The 27451-nt window shown below is 58.3% G+C and overlaps 2 protein-coding genes across 8 annotated transcripts in view; one reads left to right on the forward strand and one right to left on the reverse strand.

Moving 5' to 3' along the window:
• The first annotated feature begins 247 nt into the window (after positions 1-247).
• Positions 248-4323, forward strand: BHLHA15 (basic helix-loop-helix family member a15). Its single transcript, XM_054495352.1, has 2 exons — positions 248-393; positions 1124-4323. The coding sequence occupies exon 2, from the start codon at positions 1178-1180 to the stop codon at positions 1748-1750; it is 573 nt and encodes a 190-aa protein (XP_054351327.1). The 5' UTR covers positions 248-393; positions 1124-1177; the 3' UTR covers positions 1751-4323.
• Positions 4324-4378: 55 nt separating this feature from the next.
• Positions 4379-27451, reverse strand: part of TECPR1 (tectonin beta-propeller repeat containing 1) — a 36779-nt gene continuing 13706 nt past the window's right edge. For all 7 annotated transcript variants that reach the window (XM_054495351.2, XM_054495350.2, XM_054495348.2 and 4 more), the window contains 17 exons: positions 25691-25836; positions 22336-22826; positions 21742-21887; positions 20715-20870; positions 20052-20201; positions 19789-19946; positions 17884-18011; positions 16860-16962; positions 13859-13955; positions 13654-13733; positions 12514-12570; positions 11843-12023; positions 11239-11374; positions 10534-10626; positions 6771-6877; positions 6529-6648; positions 4379-6374 (listed from right to left, as the gene is read on the reverse strand). In XM_054495351.2, coding sequence (XP_054351326.1) covers positions 6261-6374; positions 6529-6648; positions 6771-6877; positions 10534-10626; positions 11239-11374; positions 11843-12023; positions 12514-12570; positions 13654-13733; positions 13859-13955; positions 16860-16962; positions 17884-18011; positions 19789-19946; positions 20052-20201; positions 20715-20870; positions 21742-21887; positions 22336-22826; positions 25691-25836 — 2463 coding nt within the window. In that variant the 3' untranslated portion in view covers positions 4379-6260. The remainder of the gene's footprint in view (positions 6375-6528; positions 6649-6770; positions 6878-10533; positions 10627-11238; positions 11375-11842; positions 12024-12513; positions 12571-13653; positions 13734-13858; positions 13956-16859; positions 16963-17883; positions 18012-19788; positions 19947-20051; positions 20202-20714; positions 20871-21741; positions 21888-22335; positions 22827-25690; positions 25837-27451) is intronic.

Genomic DNA, 27451 nt, shown 5'->3' on the forward strand with positions numbered 1-27451 from the left:
GGCGTGTGGGGGAGGTTGTCTGGGGGAACGAGGGTGGGGGGCTGTCGGGGGAGGATGGGGAGAGGCGGGCGGGGGTGGCTGTCTTGGGGGACGAGGGTGGGGGGGCAGTAGGGAGAGGATAGGGAGAGGCGGGCGGGGGAGGTTGTCTATCTTGGGGGCGGGGCGGAAGCTGGGGGCGGGGCTGCGTGGCCACCTGGTCCGGGAGCCCCAGGCGCCGGCCGGCCGTCCGCCCGCAGGTGCCGCCACTGCTGCCCCGCGCCCGCCGGGACACCCGGCCCCGGCCCCGCCCCGAGGGCTCATTTGCATGCGTCCGCGGCCCCGCCCGGAGCGGCTAAAGCGACGTGTCCTTGTCCCCCGTGGGCAGCCTCGGCGCGTGCGGCCGCGGATCCCCAGGTAACCCGGGAGCTGGGAACTCGGGTTAGAGGGCCGCGGGGAGGGGACCCAGGGGCAGGACCTGGCGGCTGGGTTGTGGGGGCTGTGGGGAAACCCGGGTGGGGGACTTCTGGTCTGTCTGGAGCCCCCACGGGGGCCATCCACGTGGTGGGATTGGGGGTTGCCGCCAGGCCCTGGCCATTGCCGACCTCTGACCTCCACGGCTGCCCCGTGTCCGCAGCGGTTCTGGCCCCAGTGCTGTCCCTGCACGTGTCACGTCCAGCGGGTCAGGACAGCGAGAGCCTGGTGGCTGGAGTCGCTGCCCGCCCACGGGATGAAGGAGTCAGTGCCGCCTCCGGCAGAGACGCCCCCTAAGCTAGGGTGGGGGACGCATCTCAGGGTGGTCTAGGCAAAGTGTCAAAGGTCACCGAGCTCAGGAGGCACTCGGGGGGCAGTGAGGGGCATGAGCCAGAGGAAGATCTAGGGGTCAGGGTGAGTCACCCTGGGGGAACGGGGACGCAGGGACAAGGACAGGTTCCAGAGGTCTGTATGAGGTAAAGCAAGGGCGTGGGTGTGTGGAGGGTCAGCCCAGGGCTAAGCGTGTGAACAGAAGGACCTCCAGTCGCGGAGCGCTAACCCCTGCCCCTGGTACCATTGCTGTCAGCAAGGAGGAAGCTGCCGGGGACGGCACCCCAGCGGGTCCCCTGGCCATGTGGGGTGAACACAGAGTGTCCTGTGTTCTGGATTTCAGCTCCAAGGGCCTCACCTCCCTGCCACCAGCTCCTAGGACAGCCAGTCTAGGGCCATGAAGACCAAGAACCGGCCCCCGCGGCGCCGGGCCCCGGTGCAGGACACAGAGGCCACCCCCGGGGAAGGGACGCCAGACGGGTCCCTGCCGAACCCGGGGCCAGAGCCGGCCAAGGGTCTGCGGAGCCGGCCGGCCCGGGCCGCAGCAGGGGCTCCAGGCGAGGGCAGGCGCAGGCGGCCCGGACCCTCGGGGCCCGCTGGCCGTCGTGACAGCAGCATCCAGCGGCGTCTGGAGAGCAACGAGAGGGAGCGGCAGCGGATGCACAAGCTGAATAACGCCTTCCAGGCCCTACGTGAAGTCATCCCGCACGTGCGCGCGGATAAGAAGCTCTCCAAGATCGAGACGCTCACGCTGGCCAAGAACTACATCAAATCGCTGACGGCCACCATCCTGACCATGTCCAGCAGCCGCCTCCCGGGCCTGGAGGGGCCGGGCCCCAAGCTCTACCAGCACTACCAGCAGCAGCAGCAGCAGGTGGCGGGGGGCGCGTTGGGGGCCACCGAGGCCCAGCCCCAGGGCCACCTGCAGAGGTACTCCACGCAGATCCACAGCTTCCGAGAGGGCACCTAGCACCCAGCCCTGGGTGGGGGTGGTGGTGGCCGCAGCTGCCCGGCCTGCTCCTCCTAGCCCCAGTCCCTCCAAGCCGCGAGCCCCAGATGGGTGGTGACACCCCACAAGGACTCGGCCTCAGCGGTTCCATTTTCCCCCGAACATTCAGCCACTTCCCTGGAGCAATTTTTCCTGCCCCGCTGGGGACCAGCGAGTGGCCTAGTTGCGGCTGTGGCCCTGGACAGCGCCGTGAGGCCCAAACCTCTGGGTAGGGCCCAGTCGGATCCTGATTTTTCACTGAGTCAGGCAGTCTCAGCCGGAGTTGAAAGGCCTCCTTAGCCTTGGAACTAACGTCTCTTCACCCTGACTTCCTCCAGGGCAAGGGAGATTCCAGGAAAAGGTTTACCTGCAGGTTTTCCAAGGCCAAAGCCTCAGCAAGGGATCCCCTCTCCAACCTTTGTTATAGGGCCACATGGGGCCTGGGCTCAGCATCCTCATTTGGGGTAAACTGAGTCCCGGGACAAGCCCGGCAGAGCCCAAGGCTGCTCGGGGAGTGGGGCCAATCCGAGATGGTTGGAGCTGCCAGAAACTCTAATCAGGATGACCTTCAATTCATCCTCAAAAGTTGAATGGTGGGGAGGGGCTGGAGTCTCTTCCTCCCTCCTTCCGAGTTGGGACTCCTGGATGTGTTGACCCCAGGCTGTGCCTGGTTGTGGAGGGTCTGGGGCAGGGTGTGAGGGGCGTCGTGGAGCTGGAGCAGGAGACAGGGTTGGGTGTTCCTGGAGCAGCCCTTCTGGGCATGGGAGAGAAGCCCCAAGGCCCTGGGTTGCTCCCCAGGAGCTGATCTGAGGCCTCCTGCTCAGCCCTGGCCTGTGCGGGGAGCGAGTGTGCCCCCCACCCAGCCCCTGCCACCGCCATTACTTATTCTCACTGATGGGGGGTTATCATGTAATTGGCTGTCTGTAGGACATTACGACGTGCTTGGGTCCTGGTTTGAGTTGGCAGCCCGTTGGGTCTCTCTGCCTGGTGGAGCCTTGGGGTGGCAGGTACGTCCCTTCCCCCGCCCAGGTGCTTCATCCTCATGGCCGGGCCTGGTGGCTTGGCACGTCTCTGCTGCCCCAAGCCCAGCTTCCTTCTGCTGGGCGTTCCTGCCTCACTGGCTCTGCCGGACTTGGCTACTTGACTCTCCCCTCCCTCATGCGTCTGCCCAGAGATGTCCCAAAGGCCCTCAGGGCCAAGCCGGGCCAGGGATGTGGCTGCCACAGCTGGGACCAAGGGCTCTGGCTGGCCCATCCCCACCAGGTGGCCTTGCCCTCCCCAAGTTGGGGGTCGTGGCACTTGGGGTTAGGCCTAGCCACATAAGGACACAGGTAACACCCTGAGGATCTGGCACTGGCAGCTTCAGGCCTAACTTTCCTGGTCAGGGCCCCTTAAGGTGGCCTGGGCACATTGGTTTCATTTCGATGAGATTTTATCAGAGGCCTGGTCTGGTCCTGGCCCTACCTCCCCAGCTGTCCTTCAGCACAGCTTGGAGTGGGGACTCCAGGACGCTGGGTCTGCCCCTTGGGAGGGGCACTCTGGAAGGTCAGGGTGATCCACCACTGTGAGCTGAGGTTGGATGCAGCTGGGAACTTGGGACAGAGAGAGCCCGGGGCTCCCCTGCTGCGGGGCACCTGCCCAGCGGGGACACGAGATGACAGAGACCTCCCCGGCGGGGGTACTCAGGTGCTATGAACATGGCAGCTCTTGTTTCCGGCTCAACCATGGCCAGAGCAGGGCTCAGTCCGCCCCTGAACTTGCTGAATGGACCGACAAGCTAAGCCTGAAAGCCCAGAAGAGCCTCAGTCCAGGAGATGGAGACCCGGCCTGGTGTCCAGCGCAGCCCAGGGCTTCCCGGGGGGCAACAGGAAGGCCTGGGGGTCACCGCCTTCAGGACAATGGCCTCAGTGGCTCTTTCTTTCTGCCCAGAACTGGCATCTGTACCTCCTCTGCTTCCTAGAGGGTGACCTGGGCCGAGCCACCCAGTCCTTCTTCCCCTGAGGCCAGAGGGGACGCCCCGCGGCCACATCACACAGGATCCTCAGCAGCCATAGTCTCGCTTCAGGGTGTCCAGTGTTTCGAGGAGGAGAGGGGACAGGGGCCAGGTCCACTCCCTTGGCCCTCCTCTTGGACCCCAAGGCCAGGCCGGATCCTTTTATCCTGTGGGGAGCCCCTGCCGCGGCCATCGGGATGAGTTCCCTCAAGTCCCTGCACAAGTGGGTCAGAGACCCACATGCCGTTCCTGGGCTACCCCATGCGCCGTCCCCCAGGGCTGTGGATGTACCCACCCCCCCGGCAGACAGGCGCCCTGAGAGCTCCGGAGGCGCGAGCCCGATCCCCACCAGCGGAGAAGCCAGAACCGCAATTGTTGCGTCTGGGAAAACCCAGCTGGAGCCGAACGGCCTGTGCCCCCGCTGTAATTGTGCTGAAAATGTTTCTCAAATGACCCAAATTGGCTCTTATTTTTTCTAATGGCCCTTTCAAAGTATTCATGAAATTGATGCTGTGTCATAAAACAAAAATAAAAAATTTCACGGCAATGTCTGCTTCAGGCACACGGGGAACCACGCGTTTTAATCAACGTATCGATAAAAAACACCGGGGCATGGATGCGCCAGGAAAAATGTTTATTGAGTAAAGCATCCGAGGAAGTGATGCAGGGCAGGTAAACAGTTGGGGCTCAGCAGCGAGGGGACGCGTCGCTCTGCCGTTCTGCAGGGTGACGCCCTCCCCGTACCTCGCTGAGAGCCACTTGCAGACACAGCAGGCCAGAGCAGAATGCACAGGTCACTGTTGTAGGGGAACAAACCGTAATGCCCAGAGAAAACCTGATAGTGAAATGTAAACAGACAGGACAGGGTGGTTCCAGGTGGCCGCCACCGCCAGGCCCTTCCCATGATTGATCTGAGAGCTTCACAGCCGGCGGCACTGGGACCCACTTCCAGAAACACTGGAGCACCAGGTCTCTCAGATGCCCACGGGAAGGGCCCCAGGGAGGGCTTCCTCAGCATCAGCTTTTGGGTGACAAACCCCATACAGCAAAACTGTACAAATACACACAACAGACCCCCTGCTGACAGTGAGACCAGGACCCTAGGAAGGTCAGGTGGTGGCGAAGTCATCCCCTCTCCAACCGAGCAGAGCCTGGGGTTGGGCTCTGATGACCTCCCGGGCAAAGTGTCCAGGTGGAGGAAGCAAACTCCCAGTGGAGCACAAAGGGATAAAAAGCAGCTGAGAGATTGCGGGATGGGGTTCAGGGCCACTTGGCCGACACTTTCTGCCTCGCCTGGCCGGGCTGGGCCAGGCTGGGCTCTTGCCACAGGACGGAGGGTGACTGTGCGCCCTGCTCCACGTGCAGGACGGGCTGAGGGTCCCATGGCCACTGCCGACGGACACAGTACTGCTCCCCACAGAAGCCTGCAGTCTGCACCCCCCTACAACATGATTTGACATCCAAGAAGCCCGTCGCCAGCACATCTGGGGAAGGGGCCAAATGGGGGTTGATGATGGTGACTGCGCACATGGACGCTGCCTCCAGCCACGGGGCAGCCTCTCGTCCTCTCCCAGCCTCCCGTCTGGTACCCCGGCCCCCTCAGGGAAGAGGACATCCCATCCACTCCAGTGTTATTTCCAATCTGCTGTCTCCTTCCTTCACTTTTTTTTTTTTTTGAGATGGAGTCTCGCTCTGTTGCCCAGGCTAGAGTGCAGTGGCACGATCTTGGCTCACTGCAGCCTCTGCCTCCCAGGTCCAAACGATTCTCCTGCCTCAGCCTCCCGAGTAGCTGGGATTACAGGCGCCCACCACCACGCCCTGCTAATTTTTTTATTTTTTTTTGTATTTTTAGTGGAGATGGGGTTTCACCATGTTGGCCAGTCTGGTTTGAAACTCTTGACCTCAGGTGATCTGCCCACCTCAGCCTCCCAAAGTGCTAGGATTACAGGCGTGAGCCACAGCGCCCGGCCGCCTTCCTTCACTTTTGAAATTAAAGCCTCTTTGCAAGTCCTGCTCTGAGAAATGGTCACTGCACATGGTAAAGAGGCCTTGAGCCCCACGGCCGTCTCTCTTGGTGAGGGTTGGTGGGGCCCGGGTGCTGTCTGAGATGCCGGCTCAGAAGGGCTCCGTCCTGGGCTCTGCTGCCCCAGGGCCGGCGTTCCCGGAGGGCTCCAGGTTCTGGGTTCTAGTCCTGGAAAGGCAGGAGGGAGACGGGAAGGGAAGGGTGGGAGGGGCCTCTGGGAAGTGCAGCTCCACCCCATGCCCCACACCCCGGGGACTCTCGCAGACGGGGACACGTGCGGGAGTGTCCGCGGAGCTTCACATTTCAGGGCCGTCTCAGCCAGTGCCTCTGAAGTGGCCGCAGCCTTGGGGCCAGGTTCCCTCCTGAGTCCGCCTGGGCTACATCGCTCCCACAGTGCACACTCCAGCACAAGAATGGCTCAGCCTTGATCCCCCAAACTGGGCACCGTCCCTGCATGTAGGTGTGTGGGGAAGGCCTCAGCAGCAGACGGGGCCATGGGCCTCTGGTGGGGCACTCGGCTCCTGCTCCTGGGACGAGCTCCGGGGGGCCCTGGTGGCGTTGGCCCGGACAGAGATATGGTCCCAGCCTCCCTGGAAGGAGAGAGCTGCGTCACCAGGGGACTCGGGGACTCGAGGATCCTGGAGGGGCTCTGCCTGGGGGCCTCCCACAGTGGCCGTCCCCATCTCCAGCACCCAGTGCAGGCACAAGGTGACAACACAGCCCCAGGCTGCGGGTCCCGCTCACCCCGATGCCGTAGTCCCAGCCGTGGCCCTTGGGCTCGTGAGGCTGCACTCCGGTGCGATGACACACTGTCCCCCGGCTCAGGCTATGGCTGCCCTGCACTTTGTCGGCGATCACCCAGACCTGGAGCACAGACCCCATGAAGCCCTCAGCCCCACCTGCCGTGGGACGGCTGGGCATGGGATGGGGGAGACCAGAGACGGAACCAGAGCACCCCAAGTGCCCGATACCCCGAGTACCCCCACCTGGTCCAGGGGCCCCACGGACACCCGGCACACGTTGTTGGACACGTGCTCCCAGCTGGAGCCCTGCGGGTAGCTGGGCGTGATCCCTTGGCGATACCACAGGTTTCCTGGGGAGAGAAGCAGTGAGGGTCAAAGGGGAAGACCTTCCGGGCCCCTCCTTCCCGTGTGGCCCGGCAGCCGGTGGCCAGATCCTGCTCTAACCACTTCGGGGTTTGGGAAGCTGCCGGGGAGGCAGGAGGGTCCTGGCCCCTGAGTCAGGGCCACAGCCTCCTCCACTTCTCCACACTCAGGAGCCTGGGCTGTAGCCAGCTCCGCCTTCTGCACACTCGGGGCATCCCCCAAGCCTCATAATCACCCTATTGTGCTGGGCATGGCCGGCGTCCTGATCCTCTTTCTGCTGAGGCAGAAACTGTGGACAAGGGAAGTCCTAGCCAGAGCAATCAGGCAAGAGAAAGAAAGAAAGGGCATCCAAATCGAAAAAGAGGAAGTCACGGTGTTTCTGTTTGCCCATGATAGGATCAAATACCTAGAAAACCCTAAAGACGTCTCCAAAAGACTCCTAGATTTGACATGAGTTCAGGAAAGTCTCAGGTTACAAAATCAATGCACACAAATTAGTAGCACTGCTACATGCCAGCAGCAACCAGGCTGAGAATCAAATTAACCCCTTTTACAACAGCTGCAAAAAATAACGTAAAATACCTGGGAATGTACTTAACCAAGGAGGTGAAAGATCTCTGTAAGGAGAACTACAAAACACTGCTGAAAGAAATCATAGATGACAGAAACAAATGGATTGATGAGTATGGGATGAATCAGTGGAAGAATCAATATCATGAAAATGATCATACTGCCCAAAGCAATCTACAGATTCAATGCAATTCCTATTAAAATACTGTCATCATTTTTTACAGAATTAGAAAAAAAAAAAATCCTAAAATTCATATGGAACCCATAAAGAGCCTGAATGCCCAAAGCAATTCTAACCAAAAAGAACAAATCCGCAGGCATCACATTACTGGACTTCAAATTATACTACAAGCCTACAGTAACAAAAACAGCATGGTGCTGCTATAAAAGTAGACACATAGACCAGTGGAACAGAAGAGAGAACCAAGAAATAAAGCCAGATACCCACAACCAATTGATCTTTGCGAAAGCATACAAAAGCATAAATTGGGGAAAGGACACTTTATACAATAAATGGTGCTGAGTAAACTGGATAGTCGCATGTAGAATAATGAAACTGGATCCGTATCTCTCACCATGTTAAAAAATCAACTCAAGATGAATCAAAGACTTACATCTAGACCTAAAACCATACAAATTCTACAAGAAAACCTAGGAAAAACTATTCAAGGGCTTTGCCTAGGCAAAGGATTTCTGACTAAGATCCCAAAAGCAAATGCAACAAAAATAAAAATAAATAAATGAGCCCTAATTAAACTAAAAAGTTTCTGCAGAGCAAAAGAAATAATCATCAGAGTAAACAGACAACCCACAGGATAGGAGGAAATATTTGCAAACTATGCAACTGACAAAGGACTCATAACCAGAATCTAGAAGGACTCAAACAAATCAGCACACACACACACACACAAAACCAATAATCCCATCCAAAAGTGGCCAAATGACATGAATAGACATTTCTCAAAAGAAGATATGCGGCCGAGCGCGGTGGCTCATGCCTTTAATCCCAGCACTTTGGGAGGCCAAGGCAGGTGGATCACCTGAGGTTGAGAGTTCGAGACCAGCCTGACCAACATAGAGAAACCCCATCTCTACTAAAAATACAAAATTAGCCGGGCGTGGTGGTGCATGGCTGTAATCCCAGCTACTCGGGAGGCTGAGGCAGGAGAATCGCTTGAACCCGGGAGGCAGAGGTTGCAGTGAGCCGAGATCTCACCACTGCACTCCACCCTGAGCAACAAGAGCAGAACTCCATCTCAAATAAAAAAAAAAAAGAAGATATACAAATGACCAACAAACATGAAAAAATGCTCACCACCACTAATCATCCGAGAAATGCAAATCTAAACCACACTGAGATATTAATACCACTTTATTTCTGCAAGACTGGCCATTATTATAAAGTCAAAAAACAACAGAGCCAGGCGCAGTGGCTCCTGCCTGTAATCCCAGCACTTAGGGAGGCGGAGGTCGGCGGATCACCTGAGGTCAGGAGTTCGAGACCAGCCTGCCCAACATGGCCCCATCTCTACTAAAAATACAAACCCCATCTCTACTAAACCCCATCTCTACTAAAAATACAAAAAAATTAGCCTGGCATGATGGCGGGGACCTGTAATCCCAGTTACTTGGGAGGCCGAGACAGAAGAATCGCTTGAACCTGGGAGGCGGAGGTTGCAGTAAGCCGAGATCATGTCACTGTACTCTAGCCTGGGCAACAAGAGTGAAACTCCGTCTCAAAAACAACAAAAAAATTTTTTTAATGGTACATTTTACTTTATTTATTTTTATTTTTATTTTATTTTATTTTTTGAGACAGAGTCTTGCTCTGTCACCCAGGCTGGAGTGCAGTGGCATGCCTTGGTGCACTGCAATCAATATCCTCCTTCTCCCAGGTTCAAGCGATTCTCCTGCCTCAGCCTCCTGAGTAGCTGGGATTATAGGTGCGCACCACCACACCTGGCTTTTTTTTTTTTTTTTTTTTTGAGACGGAGTCTCACTCTGTTGCCCAGGCTAGAGTGCGGTGACGCAATCTCGGCTCACTGCAAGCTCCGCCTCTGGGGTTCACGCCATTCTCTTGCCTCAGCCTCCTGATTAGCTGGGACTACAGGCACCCGCCACCACGCCTGGCTAATTTTTTGTATTTTTAGTAGAGATGGGGTTTCACTGTTAGCCAGGATGGTCTCGATTTTCTGACCTTGTGATCCACCTGCCTCGGCCTCCCAAAGCGCTGGGATTACAGGTGTGACCCACCACGCCTGGCCTAATTTTTGTGTTTTTAGTAGAGACGGGTTTCACTAAGTTGGCCAGGCTGGTCTCAAACTCCTGATCTCAAGTGATCCGCCCAACTCGGCCTCCCAAAGTGCTGGAATTATAGGCATGAGCCACTGCGCCTGGCTAATGGTACATTTTAAAATAACTGAAAGAGGGCCAGGCGTGGTAGCTCACGCCTGTAATCCCAGCACTTTGGGAGGCCGAGGTGGGCAGGTCACTTGAGGTCAGGAGTTTGAGACCAGACTGGCCAATATAGTGAAACCCCGCCTCTACTAAAAATATAAAAATTAGCCAGGTGTGGTGGTGCGTGTCTGTAATCCCAGCTACTTGGGAGGCTGAGGCAGGAGAATCGCTTGAACTCAGTAGGTGGAGGTTGCAGTGAGCCGAGATCGCGCCACTGCACTCCAGCCTGGGAGACAAGAGCAAAACTCCATCTCAAAAAAATAATAATAATAATAATAATAACTAAAAGAGTATAATTGGATTGTTTGTAACATAAAGGCTTGAGGAGGTGGATACTCCCTTTACCCTGAGGTGATATTATGCATGCATGCCTGTATCAAAACATCTCATGTACCCCATAAATATACACACCCACTCTGTACCCATAAAAATTAAAGTTTTTTTTTTTTTTTGAGATAGAGTCTCGCTGTGTCATGCAGACCATGTTGGCCAGGCTGGTCTCGAATTCCTGATCTCAGGTGATCCGCTGGCCTCAGCCTCCCAAAGCGCTGAGATTACAGGTGTGAGCCACCATGCCCAGCCAAAACATTAAAAATTTAAAAAAAGAGCAACTTGCCATTCTCATCCAGGGCGTACACGGACGTCTGCCCCACGGACACCTGCTTCAGCCTCTGTCTCGGCGGGGACGGGATGTGGTACCAGCAGTCACCTGTGAAGGGGACGCTGACTCAGGCATGCGGCCTTCTCCTGCTCGCATGGGCCAGGTGGGGCTGTGGGCCTCGGTCCCCAGCTGCCTCTCGGATGTGTAGCCTGGTGTCAGCTGTGGGCCACACAGAGCTGACCCGTGCCCTGCCGTCCACCCAGCACTGTGCCTGGGGTCTCTGGAAGCCGTGGCGGGCTCCGATGGACTCATCTTGCCAGCACAACATGAAGGCTTCCTGTGCAGCTCATGGTGGAGACCCAGCCTCAGGGGCTGCCCTGCTAACCCATCCCTGTGCAGAGGGCAGCTGAGTACCAGCGTCCCCGTGTTGGACACTGGACATCTGGAGAAGAACAAGCCAGCACAGCCCGTCCTCCCGGGCGGCCACCAGATTGGTCACTGTGGAGTGGACCCTGCAGGGCCGAGACACAGGGGCCACCCCGGGAAGGGCCAGGCAGGCCTGGCTCTGGCTGCCCCATCACCAGGGTGACCACCTCCCAGTCAGTCCCAGTGGGAGGGGGACACGGCTTCTGGGGGACCCTGGCCCAGAGAAGATGTTCAGCAAACATCAGCTTGGACGGAAGGTGAACACTGCAGGGGCTCCTGGGGCGCGGCACTCACCGGCTGGCTGCGAGGGGTACACAGAGCCCCGGTAGAAGGTGGAGCCGTCCCTTGCCACGGCCCACACCTGGTAGCAGGCCCCGATGGAGATGGAGGTGAAGGGCTGGTCGGTGCCAACGTGCAGCCAGGAGGAGCCCTGGGGACGGCAAGGAGGGGCGCTGAGGTCACCAGGACCTCCACCCCCAGGGCCCCACCTCCAGGCCCAGCAGAAATGGGCCTAGCGGGTGGGCAGCACAGGTGGCTGGGGGACAGCCAGGAGTCACACAGCCCCACCCGGCCTGATCTCGGTGCTTGTTGAAATCCTGGGCGCATCTCACCCTCCTGCGAGCAGGGAAAGCGCCTCCATGGGCGTGTGCACCTCACCGGGGTGCTGACCACCAAGGACCGGGTGCCAAAGAGCCGCGGTGTCCCCTGGGCCCACCTCTGTCACCCCCGCCCCACCGGCCTCATTCCTGGGCCAACTGCCCCAGGGCACAGGGACCCACTCGGAGCACAGGCAGTGTCCACTGGTCCTAGGGGCTTGTCCTGAGCAGGGTCCGAGCCCAGCCGGACTCCAGAGCAAGGGTCTCATTTTAAGAAGAATCCGTCTGGCCCCAGCACTCACCGCAGGGTTGAGCTCCGACACGCCCAGGCGGCACAGCACATCCCCCTTGTCGCTGACGGCCCAGAGGGCGATGCTGTGCCCGCTCCCCTCGGCACCCGGGCTCTCCGGGATGATGGACACGTCCCTGAGGGCGATGGGGGGCACCTCCAGCCAGGGCCCACTGGTCACCAGCTTGCATTTTCTGTACAGTGGAGAGAGGACACAGCCCGGGGACCCCAAGGTGACTGCCAGGCTCCAGGGCCTCTGCCCCTGGAGCCAGGAGGAGGAAAGCAGCCAACCCTGGGGTGGGTAGAAAGAGGGGCCCAGAGGTGGCCTCCTCCCCACCCCCACCCCTATCCAGGCCCAGCCAGGCCCCCACCCCCACCCCCAGCTCCAGCCAGGCCCCGTTCTCTGTCCAGCTCACAGGTGGAGTGTGCCAGTGACATTTCTCTTATTTGTTCATGAAAACAAACTATTCTGAAACCAGAGAGCACTGGGAGCCTGCGGGCATTTCCTGGGCTGACATTTACTTAGATTCAGCTTCCCTCTTCACCCTACTCCCCACTGATTCTTCCCTTGGGACTGAGGTCAGAGGCCAGGAGATCTGGCCCAGGGTGCGGGGAACCAGAGCTCCCTCAGGGGCGGCTCCTCCAGGAGCCTGACCGTGACAGTCACCCGCAGCCCTGCCTCACCTGGCCCAGCACCTCCTCCTCACAAAATCCTTCATCGTTTTGGACCCATGGTATGAGCTGCAAGGAGGAAGAAGATGAAATCAGGGCCACTTCGTGGAAGTTTCCGGAAAGGGACCGTGCATGTAAACATTCTTGTTCTACCCGTTACAGGGCATGGGGACTGGGTGGAAGTCACGGATGGGGTTCAGAGGAGGAGGTGTCACCACGCGCGGCTCTCAGGAGGTGCTTCCTGGCTGCCCCGGCGGGGTCAGGGCTGAGTGCAGCCCCAGGGACCTGCAGGGAGGGCCTCCTGGGGGTTGGGGCCTCCCAGGGGCAGGGCGCTCCCTGGGGAAGGGGGTCGGGGCCTCCCTGGGGCTGGAGCAGAGCAGTCACTTGTCAGGGGTCAGGCTAAGGGGACTCAGCCCTCCCCTCCCCAGGCCCCGTCAGAGCCCTTTTGGGGAGCAAGAGCCCTTGGTCAGGATGAGGCCCGAGGCTGAGCAGAGGGTGGTCCAGGAGGCCTGGCTGTGGCCGAGGGGACGGTCCTGGTCTGCTCAGAAGCCACCTGGCTCTGGGCCCCAGCTCAGGCTGTCCTGGCTCCATCTTCCAACAGGCTGAGACTGTGCCGTGAAGGGCCTGCCCACACCGTGCACCTGCACCGCCAGGGTCCAGGGCCTCGCGACAGCGACTGCATCTCTCCAAGGGGCTCACACTGCCCCTTCACCTAACATCTCGTGTTGGGCCCCCCAACACTCAGGGCCTGGCTCAAAGCCCCCCAGAGCTCACCCTGCTAAGGCTGTCGAGGCCACTCGCCCTCCTCAAGCCCCTCAATCTGGTGCCCTGGATGCCACCATCTGATCCTCCCAGAGCCCGTGCCTGGCACAGCAGGGATGAACGTGGCGCGGGGGAGCCATGGCGCTCCTACCCATGCCACGCACGGAGGCCAGGGGTGCCACGTGTGCAGGGAGCACTCCCCTGGGCCCCTCCCGGCCCCTCCGCTGGCTCCTCCCCCTCCAGTAGCAGGGCTGGCACCAGGGGTCTGCTCCTTGGCCAGGCCTAGGGGCCAGGGTCCAGCCTGGAAGAGCAGTGAGGCCAGAGGCCACACACTCCAGGGCCCTGACATTCAGGACCCAGCCCGAAGGCCCTGTGCAGGGAGAGGCTTACGCAGGGAAGTCGCTGGCATACTGCCACCCCTCCTGGTCCGTGCCCCCCGGAACGCTGAAATCCACGAACCAGTCGGAAACCTGGGAGGAGTGAGTCAGTGAAGTTGGGACCCCCCAAATCCAGAGGGCAGTCAGAACACTCGAGGAGGGGCAACGAGGGGTGGGAGGGCAGATTCCCAACCCCCCAGGGGGCAGCGGGGCCTCACCCAGGCCCACTGCAGGGACGGGGGCTTCGTGCCAGCCTTCGTGCACTCCTGCAGCCCCGAGGCATCGCTCCACATGTACCGGTCCGTGGGCAGACCCCTGCGGCAGGACGACAGGGCGGGTGACGAGGGCGACTGGGTAACCAACTGGCTCACTCAGACACCCCCATAACACCCCACAGGGAAGCACCGAGCTCCAGTCTCAGAACCAGCCACCTTCAGGCACTCGCACTCCTAAGAGGTGACAGCCTGCTGGGCACAGTGGCTGACGCCTGTAATCCCAGCACTTTGGGAGGCCGACGCGGGCAGGTCACCTGAGGTCAGGAGTTCGAGACCATCCTGGCCAACATGGTGAAACCCCATCTCTACTAAAAGGCAAAAAATTAGCCAGGTGTGGTGGCAGATGCCTGTAGTCCCAGCTGCTCGGGAGGCTGAGGCAGGGGAATCGCTTGAACCCGGGAGGCGGAGGTTGCAGTGAGCCGAGATTGTGCCACTACGCCACTGCACTCCAGCCTGGCGACAGAGCAAGACTTCGTCTCAAAAAAAAAAGGCAGGGGGGGATTTGGACACAGACACATGCATAGAGGGGAGAAGACTTTCTTTCTCTCTTTCTCTCTCTCGCTCTCTCTCTCTTTCTTTCTTACTTTTCAGAGACAGGCTGTCGCTCTGTCACCTAGGCTGGAGTGCAGGGGTATGATCATAGCTCACTGCAGCCTCGAATTCCTGGGCTCAAGTGATCCTCCCAACTCAGCCTCCTGAGTAGCTGGGACTACAGACACATTCCACCACACCTGGCTAATTTATTTTTAAATGTCCTGTAGAGATGGAGTCTTGCTTTGTTGCCCAGGCTGATCTTGCCTTGCAAAGCACTGGGATTACAGGCATGAGTCCCCACATGTGGCCACATTTCTCTTGTTCAAACCATGTGGTCTGTGGTACTTTGTTAGTGTCACCACAGGACACTCCAGTGGCAGGAAGCAGCCCATAGGGCAGTTTTGGGGGCGGCTGAGGCTGAGATGCCTGGAGAACGCAGCTGGGGCACGCATTTGTGATGACCAGCTGTGGCCCTTTCGGCCTCTCTGAGACAGATGGGGGCGCGCAGCCCTGCCCTGCCCTGCCCTGCCCTCCGTCGGAACTGAGGAGGATGTGAGGAGCGGGTGGAGATACAAGCGTGCTGCCAGGCTGTGTGGACACTGCCCACAGCTGAGGCGGAGGTTTTCAGGATGGAAATATTTTGGCGATATGTGCCAACCGCCTTAGAAAATCTCAAATCCCCTGATTTACTGGGGTAAACACACAGACACACAAATATTTACACACAGGGACATCCTTTAAATGGTTCCATAGGACGCTGAAAAGGTCACATATGGTCGAGACGTCCAAGGCTGAGTGAAGTCAGATACACTGGGTCCACTCTGGGTACGGAACAGTGAGGCCATGGAGCCACCTCCCTGTGCCTGGCCTTGTCTGCCCCCAACACGGACACACAGGATGGCTGGAAGGCCACACCCCACATGCTAATCGCAGTTGCTGTCTTTGGCTGGTGAGATTAGAGTCGTCAGAGAGTTTGTTGTTTCTATTACTAAGTGTTTATTTCATCAATTTGGAAAAGGCAGAAGTGGAGGACAGGCGCGGTGGCTCACGCCTGACGATGCCTGTAATCTCAACACTTTGGGAGGCTGAGGCGGGCTTCGAGAGTTCAGGAGTTGGAGACCAGCCTGACCAACATGGTGAAATCCTGTCTCTACTAAAAATACAAAAATCAGCCAGGTGTGGTGGTACGTGCCTGTAATCCCAACTACTTGGGAGGCTGAGGTAGGAGAATCGCTTGAACCCAGGAGGCAAAGGCTGCAGTGAGCCAAGATCGTGCCACTGTACTCCAGCCTGGGTGACAGAGTGAGACTGTGTCTCAAAAAACAAAACAAAACAAAACAAAAAAAACAAAGAAAAGCAGGAGAGGAAATCAACTGCATTTCTTTAGACAGCCTCAAAAAGCTAAAAAAAAATTTAAAACTTTGAATATGCCACTTATAATAGTGTCCAAAAATATGAAATACCATCTAATAAAAGATGTCAAAGCTCCAATATAGAAAACTATAGGTCAGGCGCGGTGGCTCACACCTGTAATCCTAGCACTTTGGGAGGCTGAGGCGGGCGGATCATGAGGTCAGGAGTTCGAGACCAGCCGGACCAACATGGTGAAACCCCGTCTCTACTAAAAATACGAAAATTAGCCGTGACATAGTGGAGCATGCTTGTAATCCCAGCTACTTGTTAGGCTGAGGCAGGAGAATCGCTTGAACCTGGGAGGCAGAGGTTGCAGTGAGCCAAGATCACGCCACTGCACTCCAGCCTGGCCGACAGGGCAAGACTCGGTCTCAAAAAAAAAAAAAAAAAAGAAAAAGAAAACAAAAGTACAAAACCTCTCTTTCTTCTATCTCTGGTGCTTGAATCAGGAACAGAATCTGATTAAGAAGGAATTACATACATTTCTTGGAGGTAGAAACTTTGTCAATACAGTTAGAGACTTTCGGCCGGGCGCAGTGGCTCATGCCTGTAACCCCAGCACTTTGGGAGGCTAAGGTGGGCAGATCACTTGAGGTCAAGAGTTCAAGACCAGTCTGGCCAACATGGTGAAACCCTGTCTCTACTAACAATACAAAAAATTAGCCATGCGTGGTGCCAGGCGCCTGTAATCCCAGCTATTCGGGAGGCTGAGGCAGGAGAATTGCTTGAACCCAAGAGGCGGAGGTTGCGGTGAGCTGAGATCATGCCACTGCACTCCAGCCTGGGTGACAGAGCAAGACTCTGTATCAAAAAAAAAAAAAAAAAGATTCAAGGAAAAAGAAATCTCAGTGAGTGGTAAGATCCGGTTAGTTTCCTGCTGGGGGCCTGACATCAGGCTCTGCTGGACTCCACGCTACGGTGGATGTTGCTGTCCTGTTTTTGCCAGGACTAAGGCCTGTGCCAGGCAGCATCCTGGCCGGGCACCTGTGCCACCTACCTGCTGGTGTAGCCTGTGACGGGGTTCCAGCGCTGGTTCTCATAGATGTGAACACACTTCACATCTGACTGCATGTAGATGTTACTGGTGCTGCTGGCCAGGCCTGTGGGGAGAGGTGGCTGCTGGGACCCAGGCCACATACGCTCCGCTTGGGACTCTGGCTTTCCGTCTGAAGCACAGATTCCCAGAGAGACGGGGAGGGCGGGCTGGAGCCAGGTCAGCGGAGAGGGGCAAACAGTCCTGTTGAGCTTATCTCATGGGGGTCGGCCTGGCTTGGGTTTTCTCCTCTGGGACTGTGATTATTCTGGGATTATGCAACCTCGATGAGCACAGCCTGCTGTGCATTAAACCTCCCATCCACACCCCTCCAGCACCTCTTCCCACCTTGCCCTCCTACTTAGCACCAGGGAGACATGAGGCCCACCCAGCTCACTCTGTTACCAAAGGCACCTGGGACCATCAACGGAACCTCTGTGAGCCCCGGCTTCCTCACTTGTAAAATGAAGACAGAGGTCATTCCTGCCTCATACACAGGGAAGCTGGAAAGCCTGCTCAGATATGCGTTCCTGGGGTGTCAGGGGACCACAGTTCTCCGGGGTTAGCTGCTCCCCCGTGGGGCATGTGGGCTGTGACCTGGAACGCCCCATTTCAGTGTCTGTTTCTGCCTTCGTTTTCCAGCAGGAACAGAGGGACCCTGGCTCCTAGAAATCGGGGGGCCACAGAAGTTCAGCGAGTGCCTACCCTGAAGGAAGAACCCACCGAATGCCCTGAAAATGAGGGGCCGGACATGCCGGTGGACCCTGGCCGCTGCCTCTCTGGAACCTTCGAGGCCCTCAGCTGGAAGTGGGTACTGGCAGGGACCATCCCGGGTGGAGGCTGGCAGTGGTGAAGGTCACCTGTCGGCCAGCTGTTAGCCGAGTGTGAACACTGGGACAGTGGCCCTGGCCTTGGGCAGGGAACCCAGACGGGGACTAGAGGAAAGAACGCCCAGGAAGGCTCCGGGGGGGCCGCGGGCCGCCCTCACCTTGGAAGCAGCCGCCTCCATAGCCACCTGTGTACACCCAGGCCGTGTGGTCATAGCCGATGCCCCACACCACGCCCCGGCTGTTGGCCTCCACCATCCGCAGGTGGCCTCCCATCTGCCGCCAAAACCTGGAAGGATGGGAGAGGGCGGGTGGAAACCCCTCAGGCCCCACCTTCCAACCCTGCCTGGCCGCCCTTTTGTTCCGTGGCCTCCCGTGGTTCTGGGATTTTCCCAGCCCTTGGTCTCCAAGCACAGACCATCCACCCTGCCTGACCTCCATGTTCATATTAATCAACGCTAAAGAGACTCAGCCCACGAGAGGTGCAGGGTCTCGGCACTGGGGCTGTGCAGGTCAGACCCTCTCCACGGGCTGGGAGTCTTCTGGAACCCACCCACTTCAGCCCCATGGTGACATGGAGGGGGATGAGGCCAGCGGCGTGTTTCACAGGGCCCCTTGGGGTCTGGGACCTGGGGGAACGGGCTGGCCACAGTGGCAGGTGCAGCCAGGCTTGAATGTCACAGAACAGAGCCGGACATGACGTCTAATCCTCTGCATGAGTGACAGCACGGCCCTTGGGCTTCCAGGGTGTCGATGGGAGGTGGCGCCAGCACAGCATGGCCTCCTGGGCGGGCAGAGTGCAGGCTGTGGCTGGTGCAGGTCACAGCCTCCTGTGGCTGAGACCTTGTCACTGTCACTGTCACCAGAGGTAGTCTGAATCCTCTGACAGGATATTGCTGTCTCCTCCTGCAGCCAGGGCTTCTGGCTCACTATGTCCCCAGCCCCAGTGCCCATGGGTAATGAAGCCCAGGACCTCGTCAGCTTGGGAACACCCCCGGGGCAGCCTCTGTCCCACAGGGGACAGAATTATAGCCCCCATGTCCCCTGCCGGGCCCTCCTCCTCAGGACTCAGTTCAGATCCCCCCCAGGGAACCTCATTCCCCCTTTGTGGCTTTTTTTTTTTTTTCTGAGACAGGGTCTCGCTCTGTTGCCCAGGCTGGAGTGCCGTGGTGTGGGTGTGATCACACCTCACTGCAGCCTTGAACTCCTGGGCTCAAGTGATCTTCCCACCTCAGCCCTCCAAGTAGCTGGAACTACAAGTGCGTGACACTATGCCTTGCTAATTTTTTTGGTTTCTTTTTGTTTTTTGTAGAGACGAGTCTGGCTATGTTGCCCAGGCTGGTCTTGAACTTCTGACCTCAAGTGATCCTCCTACCTCAGCCTCCCAAAGTGATGAGATTGCAGGCGTGAGTCAACCTGCCTAGCCCCGCCTTGTGGCTCTCAATGTCCCCAGCAGAACAATGCCTCCTAGGCTTGTGCGCCCGGCCCCGCCCTCACCCCACTCCAGCCTGGCTACTCCGGGTCCCCCTGGTCCGGTATCCACCGGCACTTCCCAGTGCCAAACGTCAAGTCCTCTCTCCGCCCACTCCCGCTGGACTTCAAACCCCACCAGCTCTGCCTTCACCACGCCCCCAAACTCTCCTCCCACAGCGGTTCTCTCTTCTCTGCCCCCAGGCCCCAGGCCGCTCAGCTGGAGCTGGAGGTGGCTGAGCACCGGGTCTGTGCCCTGTGCAGGTGGAGAGATGTGACTGCTTTGCTATGGCCTGCAAGCCCCCTGGGGTGGAGAATTGTGCCCCTCACCCACACTCCACATTCCTCCCGATGCTCAGAGGCTGCTGGGCGGCACTGACCCACCCTGGGCCCAGTGGGGCTTCTGGTGCCCCCTCTTGGGGTCTATGGACAGGCCCAGGGGGACTTGGGGGCCTAGGAACCAGTGGCCGTGCCTCTGGCTGGTCAGCGAGAAGCTTGACCCTGCGTGGACTCCAGTCCTCTGGATCCCCCTTCTGTAACCACGAGTTCGGGGTGAGGCCAGGCCCCAGAACCCACCCGGAGTGCGGCCCACTCACATCTGGTCGCAGGGCAGGGGGTGCTCGTGGGCCTCCAGGTCCGGGCTGGGCTCGCTCACGAAGATGTCCCCCTTGCAGGTGATGGACCAGATGGCCTGCGGGGACGGGCGGCCCTGCACCTTCCGGCTCTCGCAGCAGGACAGGCTGAGCAGGGCGAGCTGGTGTGCCACAACGCCAGTCACTGCTGAGCAGGCCAGGCCAGGCCAGGCTGCCCCACCATGGCTGTCCCTCCCCCCGGCCTGAGGGGACCACCAGCCACTCACCCAGTCATTCATGTCCTGCTCGGTGGCGGCAGCCAGACGCACCGGCCACCTCTGCCGTGTCCGCTCGGGGGTGTACAGTGCAAAGGAGTGCTTGGTCTCGTTCAGCACCGGGACCAGCGCCACTACCTCATTCAGGAATATATGGATGTACTGTTCACAGAGCAGGCGCCCGGCAGGGCTGTCACCCAGGGCAGGAGGCCTCTGGAGGGCAACCCCCACTGTGCTTTGCCCTGGGATCCTGGCCCTCGGACACCCTCTCTCCTGGCACCCCCAGCCCTGCCCCCTCCCCTGGGTACCCCCAGCCCTGCCCCCTCCCTTGGTACTTCATTTCTTTACCCCCTCCCCGGGCACCCCCCATTTCTGTACCCCCTCCTCTGGTGCCCCCATTTCTGTACCCTCTCCCCTGGGCACCCCCATTTCTGTACTCCCTCTCCTGGGGCACCATTTCTGTACCCCCTCCCCCGGGCACCCCCATTTCTGTACCCCCTCCCCTGGTGCCCCCATTTCTGTATCCCTCCCCGGGCACCCTCATTTCTGTGTCCCTCCCTGGACACCCTTATTTCTGTACCCCTCCCCTGGGCACCCCCATTTCTGTACCCCTCCCCTGGTACCCCAGCCCTGTGTCCCCTCCCTGGCCCCATCTCCCGTGGGACCTGCGGGCACCTTCTTCTCCTCGTGGACTACGTAGTAGATGAAGAGGATGCTGTCCCGGGCGCCATCATGCCCCGTGAACTGCTCCAGGGCCACGCGTACGTCCACCCACTTGTGGGGCTTCCAGTCGCACCACCACTGCAGCGCCCCGGTCTTCACCCACACCGACTGCGTAGGCCGGGGCAGTGGACACCATCACAGGCAGGCCCGGGGTGCCAGGGGAGGAGGGCGGGGCTGGGGGAGCCCAGAGGAGGAGGCAGGGCTGGGGTAGGGCCCACCCGGCACTCCCGGCCGTCAGCCCAGCTCCTCCTACGCTAATGATAACAGTGACACTGCCAGATACCCGATAGGTGCAGGCTGAGCCAGGGCTGTTCCATACAACCTCCTCTCTCTCAAACAGCCAGAGAGTGGGCACTGCCACCCCACCTTCTGCATGGGGAGACAGGCTCGGGAGGTTCCGTGCCTGGCTTGGTGTCACAGAGTGAGCCAGTGGCAGAGCTAGAACCCAAACCACAGCCTAGTTGTGTCCAGGGGCCTTTGGAATGAGGTGGGTCACATGCTCTGTGTGACTTCCCTGTCACCCCCACACTTGACTGTGAGCCTCTGAGGGCCAGGCTCTGCCACAGGATAGCGGGGCAGAAGCAGGGTCGGCCCATGGGTGGGGTCTCCGGCCGCCCTCTGTGCTAACTCCCTGCAATCACACGCTACACCCCTGGGCTCCCAGGGTTCCCTCCAGCAGGGAGAGGATGACGTGGTTCCCCTCCCTGGTCACCCTCCCCTCCCCACCCACCACCCTCTGAGGTTGCTGCCGTCTCTGGGTCCCCAGGGCCTCCAGTGAGTCCGGAACACAGTGGGGCCCAAACCAAAGTCTTCAGGATGGACGAAGAAACCCTGAGCTCATTTCTCTATGCCTGCATCTGGGAGGGAGACCGGGGGATGGAGGCATCCGTTTCTCTCAGAGCTGGTACACAGCAGGTGCTTAATGAATGATTGCTGGAAAAAAAAAAAAAAATGTGTGCACAGCCACTGGGACGCCCACCTGCTCCACGGCCTGCTCATAGTGTCTGAAGTTCTCCAGCTCCCGCTTGGTCCTTTCTGTGAGCTGCTGGAAGATCTGCTTCCTCCAGGCAGCGGTCTGGGCCGGTGTGATGGACAGGGACAGCATGTGTACCGAGGAGGACAGGCCTGTGGGGCAGACAGAGCCTCAGGGCCGGGGCACCGTCCTGCCCGCAGCTGGGCAGGAAGCCACGGCACTCCCCTCCACCAAATCAGCCCTTTCTAGCTCAAAAGCTACGCTCTCTGTTAAGCCTCCTTCCACTCTTCATCCTGATGGACAAGTTGCTCTCCCCAAGTAATTCAGCCTAGAAAGCGGCCACCACCGCTAGCACAGGGGAGGGGCTGCAGACAGGGGAAGGGGCACTGGCCACTGTGCTTCCAGGTCCTGACAGCCTCAGGCTGGTCTCTGGAGGCCACAGAGGAGCGCAATGTCTGGCTCAGGGCTGCTGAGCACAGTGAGGCATCCAGGGAGGACAGCAGGCCTGCCCGAGCCCCCCCACCCCGGCCTCCTCCCATACCCCACACCCCCAGGGCACCTGGCCATGTGGATGCCCCCAGGCCCTGCAGGAGCCCTTACCCGCCTGGACAGTGAACCACCTGGGCACGGCACATGCCTCCACCATGCAGCCGCCTCCCGACACCCAGGCCCACAGCGGGTGGTCATCCACCCCATACGGCTCCTCCAAGCCCAGCGGGAAGAGCCCCAGCGAGGAGAGGCTGGTGGTCTCGGGGAAGCCAGCGGCCGAGTGGCTGGGCACTTTCTTGGGCTCCTTGAGGTCAATATTGGTCCAGGGCAGCTCGGCCGGGGTAGGGGCTGGGCCGGGGTGTGTGTTGGGTCTGGCCTCCCTGCTGCCCTCGGCTGGGCAGGCATCCTCCACGGTATCTTCTGTGGTCCTGCCAGCCCCTGGGCCTGAGGCTGAGTTCTCCATGGCATTCTTGGAATCATCTAGAGGCTCTGCAGGGAGAGTCTGGCCAGGCCCTGGTCTCTCAACTTCCGAGGAGGCATCAGTGTCGCTGGGGGCAGACTCGCCACTACCCCTCACCTCATCACCGAAGAAGCAGCCGGCACTGGGGACAAATCAGGGCAGACCCATCACTCCCTTGCAGGGGAACAGGCGCTGTCAGGCAGGCCTGGCTCCAGCATGCTCCACCATGACTGCCTGTGGAACCCTGGGCAAGTCAGAACCTCTCTGAACTCCTGTCTCTTCCTCTGTGCAAGGTATACATCAGCACCTGCTTCCAGGGAGCTGACACCTGGGACACCCTGCAGACCAATCACATCGACATATCTGAGAGTGAAGATCTAGAATTAGTATTTCTTTTTTTTTTTTTTGAGACGGAGTCTCACTGTCACCCGGGCTGGGGTGCAGCGGCACAATCTTGGCTCACTGCAACCTCCGCCTCCCAGGTTCAAGCGATTCTCCTGCCTCTGCCTCCCGAGTAGCTGAGTGATTACAGGCATGCACCACCACGCCTGGCTAATTTTTGTATTTTTAGTAGAGACGGGGTTTCACCATGTTGGCCAGGCTGGTCTTGAACTCCTGACCTCAAGTGATCCGCTGGGCTCAGCCTCCCAAAGTGCTGGGATTACAGGCGTGAGCCACCATGCCCGACCATAAATCCCTTTTCTTTAAAAAAGACCCAGCTTCAGGATTCCCTTATAACAACACAAAATGGACTAAAACATGTTTTCAAGCCTCTTGGGTATACACCCAGCAGTGGATGTGCTGGCTCACATGGCAGTTCTGGGTTTCATGTCTTGAGGAATTGCTAAATTGTTCTCCACAGTGGCTGTACCATTTCACATTCCTACCAGCAGTGCATGATGCTTCCAATTTCTCCATGTTCTCACTAGCATTTGTTATTGTCTTTTTTTTTTTGAGACAGAGTCTTTCTCTGTTGCCCAGGCTGGAGTGTAGTGACATGATCATAGCTCACTGCAGCCTCGACCTCCTGGGCTCATGTGATCCTCCCACCTCTGCCTCATAAGTAGCTAGGACTACAGGCCCATGCCACAGCACCCAGATAATTTTTTTTTAATTCTTGTAGAGATGGGGTCTCACTACGTTGTCCAGGCTGACCTTGAACTCCTGGGCTCAAGCAATCCTCCCACTTTGGCCTCCCGAAGTGCTGGGATTGCAGGTGTGAGCTACCGCACCCAGCCTTGCCTTTCTTCCACTGACTTTTCACTCTCTTGATAATGTCCTTTTGATTCACAAAAGTTTTTAATTCTGATGAAGTCCAACTTATCTGTATTTCCTCATTGCCGGTGCTTTTGGTGTCATATCTAAGAAGTTATCGCTAACCTCAAAGTTATAAAGATTTGGCATCTGTAGTTTTTGAAGCTTCTCAGCTGATTCTAATGTGCTTTCCAGTTTAAGAACTAACAGCTGGGGCCAGGCGCAGTGGCTCACACCTGTAATCTCAGCACTTTGAGAGGCCAAGGCGGGAGGATCACAAGGTCAGGAGATCGAGACCATCCTGGCTAACACGGTGAAACCTGATCTCTACTAAAAATACAAAAAATTAGCCAGGTGTGGTGGCGGGCGCCTGTAGTCCCAGCTACTTGGGAGGCTGAGGCAGGAGAACGGCGTGAACCCGGGAGGTGGAGCTTGCAGTGAGCCAAGATCATGCCACGGCACTCCAGCCTGGGCGACAGAGCGAGACTCCATCTAAAAAAAAAAAAAAAAACTACCAGCTGGCCAGGTGCGGTGGCTCATGCCTGTAATCCCAACACTTTGGGAGACAGAGATGGGAGGGTCACTTGAGGTCAGGAGTTCAAGACCAGCCTAGCCAACATGGGGAAACCCTGTCTATACTAAAAATACAAGAATTAGCCAGGTGTGATGGTGAACACCTGTAATCCTAGCTACTTGGGAGGCTGAGGTGGGAGGATCACTTGGGCCCAGGAGTTTGAGGCTGCAGTGAGCCATGATCATACCACTGCACTCCAGCCTGGATGACAGAGTGAGACTGTCTCAAAAAAAAAAAAACCAAAAAAAACCCAACCATCTGAGCAGACTAAACCCTCAGGTGACACATGAGCAAACACCTGCCCTGGCCGTCCTCCCTGGCCCTCTGGGCTGACAGCACAGCAGGGTGGCAACCACCAGGCTCAGGGCCCAGAGGGGTATGGACCGGGGGCTAGGGAGGGGTCACAACTACAGGTGGGAACGTGGACGGCTGCAGAGCCCGGGCCCTGAGCACCATCTCCATCCACGCCCATGATGTGGACACGCCTGCTGGAGAGCTGAGATGTCCCCAGCTCATCCACTGAGTTGTCTGCCTGTGCTCTCACGGCCGGTAGGCAGAGCTGGGGCTTGTCCATGCTCTTTAGACCCACGGACCACCAGGTGCAGCCCCAAAACTGCAGCAGCATCACCTGGGGGCTGGTGAGAAATACCAAGTCTCAAACAAACTCAGGGTGAGACCCGGAGATCAAAGTCTGAACAAACCCTCCAGGAGACCCCGATGCCTGACCCTGAGACCACTGCTGCAGGCTAGGCAGAGACCCTCTGTCTTGTCCTTGTTTCCCCTGGACAGAGGGGCCTTTACTTCTACCCCAGAGAAACTGTTTTTGCCCCAGATCTTCAGCCTTGGACCCAATGGGACAACCCAGCTCAGGGTCGAGCCTCACCTCCATCACGACTGCCCAGCCTTACCCTGCTCCCAGGCTGCCGCCACCAGCAGCCCAGAGTGTGTCAAACACCTCCAGCGGCCACCCGGGGCTGCCCCCAGGACCTCTTCTCTGTGGGACCGAGGCAGGAGGGCTTTGGCTCTTGTGGCTCTTGTGAGTGGAGACCCATTTTCTCCTGCCTGGGACAACTCCCAAGACCCAGTGGGGCAGGTGGCAGCCTCTTCTGGACGTGACCACCTAGGCTTAGACAGCCCATCCCAGCCTGACCTCTGCGCACCCTGCCACCCCTGGTCACCTGAGGAGACTAGATGAGCTGCCAGAGTGTGACCGGTCACACTCTCGGGCCGCGACAATGGCCTTCCAGGTCTTCCCGCTGAGCTCGCTGGGGGTGACACCCTGCCGGAAGTACACGGCTCGGTCCTCACAGCCAACGCCCCACACCTGGAAGAGAGAGGTTGTGTTCCAGGGAAGCTGGGCGCAGGCCCGGGGGCTCTTCTCACTTCCTAGGGGTGCAAAATGCAGGCAGGGTCCTCCATGTGCAGGTGTGTGTGGGCTGGGAAAGTCCATGCTGGGGCTGTGTGGTGGGCACAGAAGTCAAATACTGGAAGGGGGCTCAGGAGAAGCTGCGACCTGGTCCCGTCTCCCTGACCTCAGGCAGACCCACGGTTTCAAGGTGACAAGGTCCAGGGGAAGTGGCGGGGCTGGGGGACGCTGTGTTAGGAAATGAGGTTCACCTGCCTCCCTGTCTTGCGTGTGCCCTCTGGTGGGAAGCAGATGCCCCCAGTGAACCCCGAGGTGGTCCTGGTTTTGTTGTTTTTGTTTTTGCTGTTGAGACAGAGTCTTGCTCTGTTGCCCAGGCTGGAGTGCAATGACAAAATCTTGGCTCACTGAAACCTCCACCTCCAGGGCTCAAGTGATTCTCCTGCCTCAGCCTCCCGAGTAGCTGGGATTACAGGCTCCCATCACCACACCCGGCTAAGTTTTGTTTTGTTTTGTTTTGTTTTTGAGATGGAGTCTTGCTCTGTCGCCCAGGCTGGAGTGTAGTGGTGTGATCTCGGCTCACTGCAACCTCCGCCTCCGAGCTTCAACTGATTCTCCTGCTTCAGCTTCAAGAGTGGCTGGGAGTACAGTCACGTGCTACCATGCCCAGCTAATTTTTGTAGTTTTAGTAGACACGAGGTTTCACTGTGTTGGCCAGGCTAGTCTCAAACTCCTGACCTCAGGCGATCCACCCGCTTCGGCCTCCCAAAGTGCTGGGATTACAGGCGTGAGCCACTGTGCCCGGAATGTTTTTGGTGTCTTTTTTAGAGACAGGATCTCACTCTGTCACCCAGGCTGGAGTGCGGTGGTGCAATCATGGCTCATTGCAGCCTCGACCTCCTGGGCTCAAGCAATCCTCCTGCCTTGGCCTCCTGAGTAGATGGGACTACAGGTGCACACCACCACACTTGGCTAATGTTTAAATTTTTGTAGAGATGGGGTCTCACTATATTGCCCAGGCTGGTCTCAAACTCCTAGGCTCAAGTGGTCCTCCCACCTTAGCCTCCTAACGTGCTGGGATTTGCAAGTGTGAGCCACCACACCTGGCCGTGGTGTGTGTGTGTGTGTTTTTTTTTTAAGATGCAAAGTAACCTCCCTGATTCTGACCTCACTTTCCATGGAAAAGGTTTCTGGGTAGGCATCCTACTTTCTGCCTTTGGGCAAGAAGTAAGGTTTGCTAAAGGGCCCAGGTGGCCTGGCTAGGTAGGCTGTGGCATCTCTGTCCCTTGGCCCTGGCAGGCTCAGGCTCAGGCTCAGCTGAGTCACCTCGGGCTCAGCACTCCTGTGCACTAGCAGGTGCCTGTCTCCCCCTGGCCTCTGGGTGCTGTGCCACCAGGGGGGGTGGGAGGAGGGTGTGGCAGCAGAGGGAAGCCTGGCACCTCAGAAAGAACTTCTTGCTCAGTACAATGGAGTGGGGGGCTCTCCTACAGTGGGAAGGGGCCACTGGGCTATTGTGTGGCATCAGGAGCCCCCATTCTGAGACCCCTGCTGTTTAGGGGCTGCGGACCCACGTGCA

Source organism: Pongo pygmaeus, chromosome 6 (genome assembly GCF_028885625.2).
Source record: "Pongo pygmaeus isolate AG05252 chromosome 6, NHGRI_mPonPyg2-v2.0_pri, whole genome shotgun sequence".
NCBI classification, from domain to species: domain Eukaryota; kingdom Metazoa; phylum Chordata; class Mammalia; order Primates; family Hominidae; genus Pongo; species Pongo pygmaeus.